Genomic DNA, 15,045 nt, shown 5'->3' with positions numbered 1-15,045 from the left:
GTCTATCTCCCCCACCATCACCGTCTGTGATGGCCTACCCACTTTAATGTTGCTCGTAAACTCTTAGTTCAGGTAGGTAGGAAAGGGAAAGACCAACAGAAATTCAACAACATTGTAGATCTGAGCGTTTGTCAAAAGAATATCTTCAATTTCTTACACACATTGAAATACTGATGTTGAGAGGAAAATTAAAATTTTTGTACTAATAATGTAAAGAGGATAATTTAAAAAACATATTGGAATCAAACACCTGCAATTCTTATAGGTAGACATTGATTCTGGTTAACCGTGGCAAAAGGGAGTGGACAGGATTCCAGCGGCGCCTATCATTTCAACTCACTGAATTGCCTTACCACTTTCTAATTTAAGACAGATTTTGTATATTTCCACATATGGAATTACATTATATTGAATTGCAAATTTTTAAATAGAACATCCCCAAAATTGTCTATGTAGCAAATTTCATTGTGTTCTGTTTTTCACTTCAGTATAAAATTAGAGAAAAACTCCAAGATAAACTCCATGCTTAAAATATAGTAAACTATTTTATAATTTTTTAAGAAGATCAACTCTACTATAGACTACTGATACTGCTATTAAGTCTTTATAAAATAGAAAAGTAAAGTGTCAGGCATTTTGCCCTAAAGGACCGTGACAGATCAATACTTAGGACTAAAAAGTAACATGCTTGTAACTGTTTCTCTAACATTTTAAGACTGGAAAATATCCAACTATCAATTTTGATTTCATTTTCTAGAACTTGACAGGAGTCAACAAATGAACAGGTTGGTCTGGGATAAAGAATGGAGAAAATTCAGAAACCCAGTGAAGCAAAAATTCCAGATGTAAGATACTAGGATACACACAGTAAATAGTGAAGCATATTTACGAACACATCTGGGTTAGAGCAGAGCTGGGGGCGAGGAAACCAAAACATTCTATAGTTAATATTTGGTTAATATTGGTTATTATAATAAGTTAATTTCCTGTTTTATAAGTTCTACAATAGTTAATTTCTATCTAATAAGATTAAATAGGTGGGCACCTCATAGTTCTGAAGAGACTGGGAATTTTTGTCACTAGTTTTTTTCCCAAAATGGGGGAAAAAATTAGAAGTCTATAATAAAAATCCATATATGAATCCTAAGTTTCATGCTTGAAATTAATTTAAAATCTTTATATCTCCACCCTTTTATCAGAATTATTTCTTAAAATAAGCAAAATATACTGGTCAGGTGTCTTATCCCAACTTCTTTAGTCAACCATGCAAGTGCTAACACTGAGAACGAAAGAACATGAAAAGAGAAGGGATTGCTTAACCTTGAATAATTAGCCTATTGACAGTATACTTAAGTTAGTACTTAAAAGTATAAAAGTTAATAATAATTGCTACTAATATCTGTTGTGCAATTACAGTGGAGCTATTACTGTCTACTTTATCCTTTAATTAAGTTGTAAAAATAAAAATTCTGCCCCTAGAGGGTAGTATTGTCTTGCCACTTTTATGCTTTCCATCGGAAGTTGAGAAGTGCTGACAGTATGATTGTGATGAACATTGGCATATCTTACCTTTTTGCTAAAAATTCCTGGAAACTGTTTCTAGGCTTTTTGAAAATTCTGCAGCCCATTCTTTCTCACTTGTCACTTCTATTTGAAGCATAAGCTTTTTGAAAAGAAAATTCTATTCCAAATTTCTTATGAATATTTTGTCTGTAGATAAATTGACAGACTCTAGAAATATGTTTGCCTTGCCCTTACATCAGACATGCAATAAAGTCTGGTGTTCATTACTTGTATTAAGTTGTTCAGTCTGGGACACAGTAAACTTCATTTACTTTCTGTTTCCTGGGACCAGATGAAAATACTGTTAATGCAAAGAAGGTAGTTTTGCAAATGGGTCTTATATAAACATTAATGACTGGAAGTTAAAGCAAACTAGGAAAACAAAGGTATTTCTCTAGGAAGCAAGGAGCATTAAGTCTTACAGGAGTAAGCTGTAATTATTGGCACTAAGTCCAAAGCTGGGTTTTGAATAACTAGTAACCCAAATAAGGTACAGGTTTAAATCATTGTAATAAATACACACTTCCACAGCCTAAATAGGAAGAAATAAAACAATTGGACTTACATTCGAAACACATGTAAGCAAGAGAGAGATTAGTGGTAGGGCCAGGCAGGCACAGTGCAGAGATTAACTCCACCTAAACTCTATAATTTAGATTACTGTTTAAATTATTAAGAGATCTAAACTAATTTTTTAAAATTTTATTTTTAATTTAAGAGATGGGGGTCTCACTATGTTGCCCAGGCTGGAGTGCAGTGGCTATTCACAGGAGTGATCCCACTGCTGATCAGCATGGGAATTTTGACTTGTTCTGTTTCTGACCTTGGCCGTTTCACCCCTGCTTAGGCAACCTGGTGGTCCCTGCTTGGAGAGGTCATTAGATTGATGCCAAATTTAGTAGCTATGCCAATTAGCATAGCATGCTACAGCCCAGAACTCCTAGGCTCAAGTGATCCTCTTGCCTCAGCTTCCCGAGTAGCTGGGACTACAGGTGTGTGCCACCACACCCAGCTAACTTTTAAAAATTTTTTTGTAGAGATGGGGTCTCCCTATGTTGGTCAGGCAGGTCTCAAACTTCTGGCCTCAAGTGATCCTCTTGCCTTGGCCTCCCAAAGTGCTGGGATTACAGGTGTGAGTCACCACACCTAGCCAGGAGAGTCATTTTTAACACTAAAGATAATATGCAGTCTCTAAGGAGAGTAGTTTTCAGACTATCTAGTGTTTTCAGTATATCTAGATGAAGCCTTTTAAAAAAGTATTTTTAAGTCAGTTGAATCTCTGTACATAGATGAGGGAAGCAAAGACTAAGGTCCCATATAGTCCCAATGAATTATTCAGTGATTTTGCAAGTCTGTGTACTACAAATCGTTTCAGTTTAAATGTATCTCACTCAATTTTTCATTTTTACCTTCTTATTTATTTTTATCAACGTTATGTATACACATGGTAACTAATTCCATCATTTAGAAACAAATTAACTGATGATGAAAATCAATAGGTACACTGTCCCTTTCCATCCATAGGCCCACTCTACACAACCAACCTGGTATAGCTTTTCTGTTTTTAGTTCTTCTGATGGTTACCTCCATAACTTTAAATAATACCAGTATGTATTTTTGTGTATTGATTAAAACCTTACATATAGTACATGATCTGGGTGGAGTGTGTTATCAGTGTGAGTTTAGTTGCAGGAAACACAAACTACGTTAGTTAGCCACATTAAAAAGGACTGTAAAACAGGGAACTGGGTGCTTGCAATATTGTTGGAAGAGCCAGAGGAATGGGTTCCATGCTGGGTGTCTAGAATTGACTCCCAGAAAAACATTGCAGGTCTGTATGGTTTGCCAGGGGAACTGCTACCCCACAATGTGAAAGGTGGAGAATTAGGGTTGCATCCACCACATCACAACTGCTCTTAACAATTGCAAGAATTCTGCTGCAGGGAAATTAAATGTCTCCTCAACCACATGTGCCACCAGAAAACAAGAGGAAGGTGACTCTCTCCTCAGTTCCACATTCTAAATCTCACACGAGGACATCTAATTAGTGGAACCCAATTCCCATCTGGAAATTTAGCTACAAAGGGAGCTTGGGGGAAAATGTGTTTTTTTCCCACTTTCCAGCCTCTGCATTGTAGGGAAGGCACATTAGGAGGGTGGAATGGATGGTGAATACCAAATCACTGTATCTACTTATCATCTACCTCTTTGGCTAGTCAATAGCCATATACATAATTCTATGCATTCATAAACAATATATGAATATTGTTTAATATTCTGTACAATAGCAATGGTAACATGTTAATGCAAGAACCATATTTCCCTTTTTTATAAAAGGGGAGCTATAAAGATCCATCAATCACAAGGTGGTGGTTATTCCTCCTGATTCAGTTACACTTTCACCTTGATAAATAACCTCTATCCTAAGAACTAAATTATCAAGTTGATTATCGCCAATACATTTTATTTAACAGAGAAATGTAAGAAAGGGAGAAGGGCAAATTGGTTAATGTATTAATATAAATGCAAGCAGACCTTTTTTCTGTAACTGTCATAAGGTTCTAGGTAATACTTTCAACCATCTTCCTCCACTCCTGTTCCTTAGTCCCTTTTTTGCTCAGTCAGCATCTCAACTGATGTAGATTCTTTACCTGGTGGGATAACCCAAATCTTCATTCCTGAGGAGTCTTGAGCCTTTAAAGATCCACCTATAGCTTTCCATCACTTTTATTAAGACATCTACAATAAGCCTAACAAGTGAGTTAAATAGAACATTTCTTCATCTTCCAAAAGAGAAATCACTTACCTCTGAGATTCCTCCAGGGATGTAGCATTGCCTTTGGTTTACTATTTGGCCCTTCCTATCTTAATAGCTCTGACCCACAAATTAGGGAACCAAGTGGACAATCTGCAAGTTGATGTCTATCCCAATTGTGCATTCAGGAATGATATCACTAATAGGGTAGGCTCAGGGACCCACTGGGCCACTGTAAAATGGACTTGGGCCCAAACCCAACTTTATTACCTGATCCCCACAGTTCTATTCCCAACCCCACCAGCTCTGAGCTACAGTGATATTCTGAGTTTCCTACAATTAGTGTTAACTCATGGGCAATATATGAAATTTTCGGTTTTGATCTCTTAGACTCAAGAGCTATTTATGTGTGAATTTTAAATTTCTAGCTTTATTTCTTTGTGGTAAGAGAGTATTCTTATTTTTACGTTTTGGAATTTTAAGTTCTATTTTGTGATTAACATTTATAACTTCCACGAGTATTTGAAAGTATATTGTTTCCAGGGTACTGACTTTGGTATTTATGAATTAGATCCATCTCATAAATTATGGTATTCATACCTTTTATATTCTTATTTTTTATCACTTAGCTGACATGAACCGAGAGAAGCAAATTAAAATATTCTATTAATTTGTCTGCTTCCTAATTGTTATTTGGTGCATGACTACAATTATATAATTATGAATTGCTCCCTTTAGCATTATAAAGTATCCTTCTTTGTCTAATAGGCTTTGTCCTGATTTCACTCTTTTTATATTATGCCCTTGCTTTCTTTTTGTTTGCACTTTCCTGGTATACCTTTGTCTATCTTTTTATTTTCAGCTAATTTACTTTGCTTTAGGTATATCTTGTATACAACAGTGTGTGATCCCATCTGAAAATCTTTTTGTTTCAATAGGTGAGGTTAGCCCATTTATATTTATTTATTACATATATTAATACTCTAGGCTCTTTTTGCACATTAAAAAATTTTCATGATGCTGCATCCAGCTGTGGTGGCGTGCACCTGTAGTCTCAGCTACTTGGGAGGCTGAGGTGGGAGGATTGCTTGAGCCCAGGAGTTTGAGTTCAGCATGGGCAACATAGTGAGACCCCATGTCTTTAAAAAAAATGGTTTTCTTCAGGATGTAATGTTTTCTTGCTTTGCGTGTTTCTAAAATTTGTACCCAGGATTTGTTTTAATCAGGTGTGGCAAGGTGACAGAGGCAAATGCCTTTGAAAGAATTTATTACTTATACTTCCCAAGAGAAAGGCCATGCCACACCATACCAGGCCACATGAGGAGGCACCAAGGTCAGTTAAGGGGCAAAGGAGCGAGGGAAAAGCTACGCCAGAGCCTTTATTGCTATACTGGTGGGGAGTTATTTAGGTAGGGACATCCCCCATTGTGCAAGAACTGAAAGACAGATGTTGGGTTTTGTGGTTGGATGGTTTGTAATGTGATTTTTGCATACCCACAAAAGCAAGATTGCAGGTGAGAGCTAAACAACTTTAGCTGTTAGTTTGGTGCTGTGATTAATGGATGCCAAACATACAAATACAGAATTAATAAAACATGAAACAATTTCTTCTGATAACTTAGGCTTACATCATCTTTTCTGTAACTTTTTATAATAGCCTTAGCCTTTGACGTTTTATCCTTTTTTCTGTGAACAATGATGAATTAGTATATTTCCTTTCTTCTCTTTCTCATGTCTACCACTTTACTTGAAAATATAACAGCTTTTTTTCCAATTAGATGTTTCTGGACCAGACTTTTCTTTTGAATTCAGCACTTACAGAGGCCCCGTGAAGAATTCTTTTTTTGCTGTTCTGTTGTGTTAGGAGGGGGGCATTTTTCCACCTGTTCCCGGTACAGAAGTGGCACTGGTCAGGCATGGAGGCAGTAGCACTTTCTTCTAGTCCCCTAGTTAGCAGTTTCTTCTTTAAGCTAGTTCTAAGGCATGGTTTTACAAATTGCTCCTGGAAGTTTACCCTCCTGGTTCACCAGCCTTCTAACAAATCTGTGAGCTAACCAAAATTCTTGCAAAAAACTTCTGCTTAATCAGTTTCTACTGTTTGCTACAAAGAGCCACAAACTATAGCCCATGGGCCAAACCAGGCTTATTATTAAATGCATTTAAAAAAAAAAAGTATTTTGTATTTGTGACATACGAAAATTTTATGAAATTCAAATTTTAATGTCCATTAATAAAGTTTTACTAGAACACAGACATGCTCATTTTTCTGAATGCTTACATAGTAGACATTTTATATGTAAAACTGAAATATTCATAAAAATAAGGTAAAAATGTAACCATAAATAATTTTTAATCATATCATTTAGACAAAATAATTTATTTTTACCCTTTTGGAGAATTAAAGAAATTAACCTATGACTTTATCACTTCTTAAATTAGTTTATCATACCTAACATTTTTTTCCTATTACAATACTTTTGAGGCATCATTTTTCAGAGAACAGTGTGTGTGTGTGTGTGTATATGTATATATATATATTTTTTGCATATCTTCGCTTTTTTTATTTTTTTAAATGCAGCTGTGCTTGGAAACATATCTTCATTATTGTGATGGCTTTAAACTGCTAATAAACCCAGGAGGATCTGACTTGGTAAAGTCCTTTTACATAGTTTGAAGCTGGAAAACCTTTGGGCCTTTTTTCAAGAGGTAACCTTGGTCATTTAGTGATCCAATAAAGTGTTCAAAATCAGCAACCTGGGAGAAAACATTAAGAATTAGCTCATTACATAATAGGCAAAAATATAACGTTTAAAATTAACTTCTTGAACCATAATAATATACAACTGTCAAGTTGCTTGGGCAAATAAAATTATTTGTACCTCTTACAGAGCAAACTGCCTACAATTTGAGCTTTGGATTCTATAAGTAACAGTACATGTTTAAAGAGCTATTACATTGATTTTCAATAGCACTTTGAAGTATGAAGAGCGGTAGAATCATGTTCATTTAACAGAGGAGGAAGATATGGTTAAAAGAGGGTTTTCATAAAAACATGTGACTGAGTCTGCTACAGTGGTTCCCTGTAACTATCAAGATGCTGAAAAACATTTGAGAAGAGGTTAAATAAATAAAAACTATTTTGTTCTACTATATATTAACAACGACTCCCTGAAATTATCACAAAAAAGATTTATTAAGTATTTAGTTTATCATACCTGAATGTTTAGCTCTTTGGCAATCTGCCGAAGTTGATGAAATTGAAATAAATTATTGTAAGTTCTTTCAGCAATGTTGTTGAGAGCAGAAATAAATCTTTTTGCTGTTGACCTGTTGCTCATTCCAGAACCATGCTGGGATCGCTCAAAATCTAGGTTCCCAAATTCATCAGAGTAAGTTCCTAGCATGCTTAAAGGGAAGGGAGGAAAAAATTACCCAATGTGGCACAGATGTAGAAATTTTTGCCCTGGACTTCCAGGTTATAAGAAGAAAAATTTGGAAGTAGCCATGGGCTCACTTAGCAAAAATTTAAACATTTGTTTATTGAACGGCCACTTTAAAATTCACTTTGGTATGGACTGTTGGGGATAAAAATATTGTGGACACAGTTAAGAAACTTCCAGATTTGAAAATAGAAATGCACAAAGCACAACACTGATCAACTACAATATAAATACCTGGAACATTCTTTCTGATTCAAGAATAAAATTCTAAACATAATACATTTAGGCATTTTTGAATAAAAATGTGTTCTAGCTTCTGGTATAGTAGCATCTGGCAAATAAAAGGTGTTTTAAAATACTGTAGGAATGAACTAGAAGGCTTATGCTGACTTGCAGTAATAATGGTTAGATATTAAAGGACACACCTATTACTGCCAGATCTCTTTTGCTTTCCCTTATTTTCACAATATCACCAAGGAAAGAAATATGCACTTGACAGAGAATTTTAGCTAGAAGTCTGAAAACACCAGTTAGACATACAATTAACCAACCTCTCTATTCCAGCTCCATTGCTGAGATTCTCTGCCTGTACAATGGGACAGATACATCTCACAGTCAGGCTAACAGGCAAAGATGTTATTTAATCAGGAGTTAATTAATCAAATATATGCTGGTCACTTGCTAGGCGGCGGGCTTACAGTGGTGGAAAAAACAGGTACAATCTCTCCCCTTTAAAGAACTCATAGGAATGATTTTAATGGGTTACTAATAATAAAGCTTCATTTTGTTCCTTGAATAGACAAAGAGCCTACCTTAAAGAGAATGAACTATGGGACTATGAGTCATTCAAAAAAGACTATAAAAATGATAAAACAACAAGATGGATAAGTGTTTTCCTCCCTGAAGTACAGTATAATCTTATTTAAGGCTTTTATGATTAATCTACCATATACTTGTTTCTCATAAGAAAGTTGTCAAAAATACTTCAGGTTAATAATGATAGGTAATATTTACCGATTTACTTTAATTATTTAACACAGGCTATCCCATTTAATCCTCCCAGCAATCCTATGACTTAGGAACTATTCTTATTCCCATTTTATAGATGAAGAAACAAAGTCTTAGTAAGGTTAAGTGACTTGCCAAAGGTTACACAACTAATGAGTGGCATAGATAGGATTTGAATCTGTGCTATACTGCTTCAGATTTGAAGAAAGATTTGTAAAATATTTGAGCTAGTTTCCTGAAATAAAAGAGACAATGATCTCTCACCTTTGAAGGTGGCTCTGTTCTCCTCTGCTTCCTAGTATATTTTCAATTTTAGGAGAAAGCTTAATGTGAACTGTTTACTAAATGTAAACATTTAGTTTTTAAAAAAATGTAAAGCTAGGTGCTCTGCTAACTCAGATGAGCTACGTCACAGTTTAAGATTTTTCTTATTCAGGCTTCTGCTTCCCAGTTAAAAGGTAATCTTACAGGTTTAAAACCACATTAAGGGCAAAGATTCTCTTTATTTTTTTTCTTAATTATCTTTTTCATTCATTACCATGACACATTTTTCAAATAAGGGCAAAGATTCTATAAGGCTGAAAAGATGAAAACTCTGAAATGGAAGATTTATGAATGAACAATGATTACTAAGGTCAACTTTACCAGTAGTGTAATACATCTACTGAGGGCCTGCTGTATGTCAGGCATGATTCTGAGCCCTGGGAATACATCAGGAAATGAAACAGATAAGGTCACTGCTCTCATAAACTAAGGACAGAATGCATAGTAAGAATAACAAACAGGCTGGGCGCGGTGGCTCACGCCTGTAATCCTAGAACTCTGGGAGGCCCAGGCGGGTGGATCGTTTGAGCTCAGGAGTTTGAGACTAGCCCGAGCAAGAGCGAGACCCCTGTCTCTACTAAAAATAGAAAGAAATTAGCTGAACAACTAAAAATATATACGAAAAATTAGCCGGGCACGGTGGCGCATGCCTGTAATCCCAGCTACTCGGGAGGCTGAAGCAGAAGGATTGCTTGAGCCCAGGAGTTTGAGGTTGCTGTGAGCTAGGCTGATGCCATGGTACTCTAGCCCGGGCAACAGAATAAGACTCTGTCTCAAAAAAACAAACAAACAAACAAACATAATTCACAACCTAATTTCAATGTGTTTAACTGGGTCTTGATCTTTACCATGGAAATAGTGTCAGGTAATTCTGATCAAACTATTCTTTTCCCCCAAAATGTTTATAAAAGCAAGTAAACATACTCAAGCAATTCAGAGAAACAATCTGGTAATCTCATGTGGGTGCTGTTTACACTCTTTTTTCAGGGCCCCAGATGCAGACTGATGGCCTGAAACTAGTTCAAATTTACCAGGAAAGCAACTTTGAGAAGCAGCAGAAACAAATACAGAGTCCCACAAGGCAACACCCACATCTCCTCCTAGATGCAAAAGCACATGCAAATACTGTCTGACATGAGTATTCAGACATGCAGAGAAATCCTATACCGAGTATAAGCCAATCATAAATGAAGAATATAGCATTTTTATTGAAAAGGTAATTACAAGGCTGAGCATGATGGCTCATGCCTGTAATCCCAGCACTTTAGGAGGCCAAGATGGGAGGGTCACTTGAGGCCAGGAGATCGAGATCAGCCTAGACAACATAGCGAGACTCTGTCTCTACAAAATAATAAAAAAAAAATTAGCCGGGCATAGTGGTGGTGTGCCTGTAGTCAGTACCAGCTACTCAGAAGGCTGAAGTGGGAGGATTGCTTAAGCCCAGGAGTCCAAGGTTACAGTGAGCTATGTTCATACCACTGTACTCCAGCCTGGGTGACAAGAGTGAGACCTCAACTCTAAAAAAAAAAAAAAAAAAAATCAATAAATTTAAAAAAAAAAGAAAAAAGAAAAGTCAATTACAGAAATAATTTACTTTGCTTAAGCATAATGCTCAGATAGGAGAACTAATCTATAGCGTCCACAGAACAGTGGATTCATTGTGGAGAAGCACCACCAGATAGCTGGCGGAGGCAATGTGTGGTCTAAGGCCTACAGAAATTGAGTAACAGTAAAGCCTCAAAAAAAAAAAAAAAAAAAGCATGTTACAGGTAACAGAGAAAAGGAGCAGGGTAGTTTGCCTCTTGATTTTCTTTACAGTTAATAGTCTACGAAGTAGAAGCATGTGACATTCTTCAGTAGAGCCAGGTACCAGAAGACCCAAAGGGCCAGGGATCATTACAAGGAAAAGGAAAGCAGGAGTGGCAATCTTAGCTCCACTCCACAGGCAAAGTTCAAGTGGAGGATGTGCAGAAGACCAGATGCACACATTACGGATTGTAAGCAAACAAGTACTTTTTCATCATTAAATAAGAAGTTCCTACTTTTGGTTCTTGTTTTTTATAGGAAAAATAGTTAAAATCAAAATTTTCTGAAATTTTGGTTGGGTTCAGTGATTTACTTTCCTAGTGGAAAAAAAGATCTATGTTAGAGCAGTCTCTAGGCTTCTTATTAGTCTAGTCTCCCAGGAAGCCACACCAACCAGAAGTCAGGCAGGCAGCTAGTATCTATGGCCATTCCTTTATTTCACATGCTAGTACACCAAGTCCAGGCAGCATGTTACATGAAAGTCTAGTAATTCCTAGACTATCTGGTTCCTTATAAATGGCAACTGGAGGGTCTCGAACACAGGAAGGTCAACTGAGAGAGACTGAAGCCAGCTTGGTAAAATTTTCAGCTGTAAGATCCTTATACTAGTATACTCTCAATCACATAAAGAGAAAATCGATCATTCAAGCACTGTGTGATGCCATACCAATAGGATATTTAGGCATAGAATGAAAGGGTTGGTAATCATTACTTGTTAATAATTTTACTTATCATGAGGCAGTTGCTTTGGGGCCAGCAATAAAAAATTAAGACCTGTCAATTTGACAGTCTTTAAAGCTTTGAAAGACAGCCAGTATAACCTCACTGTTGCTGACAAAAATCTAACACATTGAATTAAGGAGAAAGTTCCTCTTCTTCCATAGGCTGCCTCTAAGGGCAGGAAAGAAGCCAAAGACCTTCAGGAGGTGGCATGGGTGCCCTTCTAACCCTATACATACTACTAGAGGCAGCAGAGCAGCCTCCGGGGACAAAGAGACAACTAGGTAAAGTCTATCCCTACGAAGAAAGGGAGACAGTTAGGTAAAGTCTATCCCTATGAGGAAAGGGGGACAATTAGGTAAAGTCTATCCCTACGAAGAAAGGGAGACAGTTAGGTAAAGTCTATCCCTATGAGGAAAGGGAGAAAAGGATCTGCAGCTCAGAGATACTCGACAATTTGCATGAAGAGCACTGAGGACTAGACCATAGAAATTTTTTGAAAAGAATAATTTTGGAAACTTCTTATTGGGATCCAAGATATACCAGTTTTTTAAGTCTTGAGTTTATGGTTTGAGTCAGAGAAAGGGGGATCTGCTCGGTCTCATCTTAATATCATCATCAAAGCTCGCACTACTGATGGTAAATAGTGTTTACTGAGTGTCCACTAATGTGTCAGAACCATATTTGTCACTTTATATAGCATCACTGCATGATACCTAAGAGCACAATCCTTTGTGGTGTGTTTAACATAAGACTGCAAAGCAGTGTGTACCTAGCTGTGGCAGCTCCAGATTGGACTCTAAAGCCCTCGCTATTTTGGCTATACTGCACCACTTTTATTTACAGCTAAAGGTGAACAACTGGGCAAAGCCACCTTCTGACAGCGAACAATCCCCAGAATCAGCAGTTATTAGGGAGGAAAAAAAAAACCCATCTATTTTTGAAGAAAGAGAAATTACTTAACAAAATAAAATATAATAATTTTATCTTTAATATATTTTTTTGGCCTTGGAAAAGTGGATTCCTAACAGATTTATATTTTAAGTACTGTGAGAGCACATTAAATAAAGCTAATTTCTGAATTATAAGTTGACAAACTGACACAGTTATGAAAATGAAGAGGAAGCTCTGTAGGTACTGATATGGAATGATCTTCAATATGCATTTTAAATGAAAACATAAGGTATAAAATGTATATGGTATGTTACCATTTGTCTACAAAGGGGAAAAAAGAATATGCAGATACCTATTTGTGATGTGTATTTTACATCTGAAAGTCACAGAAGAAACTGGCAATATTTGTTGCCACTGACCAGGAGGAAGAACTGGGTAGCTACTAAACAGAGTAGGAGGACACTTTTTCCACTACATACTTTTTGAACTTTGAAGCATATGAATGTATGAACTTATTCAAAAGAATTTTTAGCTAGAAAATAAAATCTACATAAAATAACCAGCTTTACTGATTTAAAAAAAATCTATGTCTAAGGTAGACATATACATCAATTAAAATATGTATTTTTTCTTTTTTACCTTCCAGGAATCATGATCTACTAAATGATACAAAATGCAAAGGACACAATTTAGCGGTATTTATCAAAATCCTAATGTATTTACTCTTGAACCCAGAAATATCACTTCTGAGAATTTATCATACAACATACTCACATATGAACTATCGTACATAGAACATTACTCATTGTAGCACTGTTTGTGATAGCAAATGAATGGAAAATATTCACGTATCTAATAAGGACTGATTAAATATACTATAGTGTATCTACACAATAGAAAACTATGTAGCTGTAAAAAAAGGAAATCTCTATATCCTACTAAGAAAAGATCTTTGCATATATTATTAAATTCAAAAATGGTACAGAACAGTATAAATAGTATGCTATTTATAGAAACCCAGGTGGAGCAGAAGAGTGGGTGATAAATAGGATGGGAACAAGCCTTCTCAAAATCTCACGATGATTTTAGAATTATGTGAATGTATTACCCACTCAAAAAAATTTGTTTAATGTAACAATTATTTACACAGAAATATTTTAAAGCAAGAAAGTATATTTTGTTCAGAGAAAAATAAGTGATCCAATGGGCTAAATAAAGGTAATTTTGCTTGGCCTAATATATAATTTGAGATGGGAAGGTAACTGGTATTTAATTTAAAACAGTATGTACAATTTTAATCTTACCTATATTTCATAATTTCAACTATATCCTCAGCATCTTCTTTGGTTGCTTCCTCTCTCAATTCCAACCTTGCTCGTGCCTTGAAAGAAAACAACTATTTTCAGGTAACAAAAAACAAATACATTTACCATCTGAGCAGGTATGGTATGTATAAGCTTTATTTCATTTATTCATTTTACACAAAAACTAACTTTGGGGAGAAGGGAGTTTGTAATATCAAAAGTCAGAATATAAAAAAATTCTTTGTTATCACAGCACTATTCACAATACCAAAGATATGGAATCAGCTTAAGTGTCCATCAACGGATGACTGGATAAAGAAAATGTGGTGTGTGTGTATATATACATATATATATATACACACACACACACACAATAGAATACTATTCATCCATGAAAAGAATGAAATCATGTCTTTTGCATCAACATGGATGGAACCAGAGGCCATTAAGTGAAACAACTCAGAAGTAGGAAGTGAAATACCACATGTTCTCATTTATAAGTGGGAGCTAAATTATGTGTACACATGTACATAGAGAGTGGAATGATAGACACTGGAGACTCAGAAGGGTGGGAGCAGGGTAAAGGACGAGAAATTACTTAATGGGTACCCAACACATAGTATTCGGGTAGCCGCTACACTCAAAGCCCAGACTTCATCACTATGTAACATATCCATGTAACAAAACTGCACATGTACCCCTTACATTTATACAAATAAAAAAAATTCTTTGAAAACTTGAGTATGCAAATAACTCATTTAAAATACGGATAAAACTCATTTTTACCTATTGACAAATCTTTCTGAGAATGTTCATTTTAGGATATTTGATTATGAAATACACTTGGTTTTCCCCTGCCTTTTACTTTCAAGAAATCATTTGTTGAAATAACAAAGAGTAGTGAATCAGATTTTAGGAGCAAAAAGGCCAAACTCTGGTCTAGCTAATTTTAACTGCCAGAGTTCTCTTAGTATTCCACAACTGGGAATAGTTATTATTGCTATTAGAAACACAGGCACTATCATTATGGACCTGCCATGTAATCAAATCAAATACTCAAGATATTTGACACATTCTACGTTCCCAAAAACTCAACTTGGAATCCTAGAATCCTACTTAACCTAATCATTCTTCAGACACTCTAGGAGTTTCCAAAAGTCATTAAAAGGAAAAAAAAGTTACATAATAAGTAATTGGTCCTGGGCCTAGAAAGAAATAGTTAGACTTTGAT

General features: G+C 35.7%; 1 protein-coding gene across 2 annotated transcripts in view; it reads right to left on the bottom strand.

Annotated features, from left to right (window-relative positions):
• Nucleotides 1-6,684: 6,684 nt before the first annotated feature.
• Nucleotides 6,685-15,045, bottom strand: part of MCM8 (minichromosome maintenance 8 homologous recombination repair factor) — a 35,326-nt gene continuing 26,965 nt past the window's right edge. For both annotated transcript variants that reach the window (XM_045529225.1, XM_045529226.1), the window contains exons 17-19: nt 13,815-13,891; nt 7,534-7,723; nt 6,685-7,072 (exon numbers count right to left, since the gene is read on the bottom strand). In XM_045529225.1, coding sequence (XP_045385181.1) covers nt 6,980-7,072; nt 7,534-7,723; nt 13,815-13,891 — 360 coding nt within the window. In that variant the 3' untranslated portion in view covers nt 6,685-6,979. The remainder of the gene's footprint in view (nt 7,073-7,533; nt 7,724-13,814; nt 13,892-15,045) is intronic.

This window comes from Lemur catta, chromosome 17, assembly GCF_020740605.2.
Source record: "Lemur catta isolate mLemCat1 chromosome 17, mLemCat1.pri, whole genome shotgun sequence".
In the NCBI taxonomy this organism is placed as follows: Eukaryota; Metazoa; Chordata; class Mammalia; order Primates; family Lemuridae; genus Lemur; species Lemur catta.
This window is presented reverse-complemented; position numbering and strand designations above follow the sequence as displayed.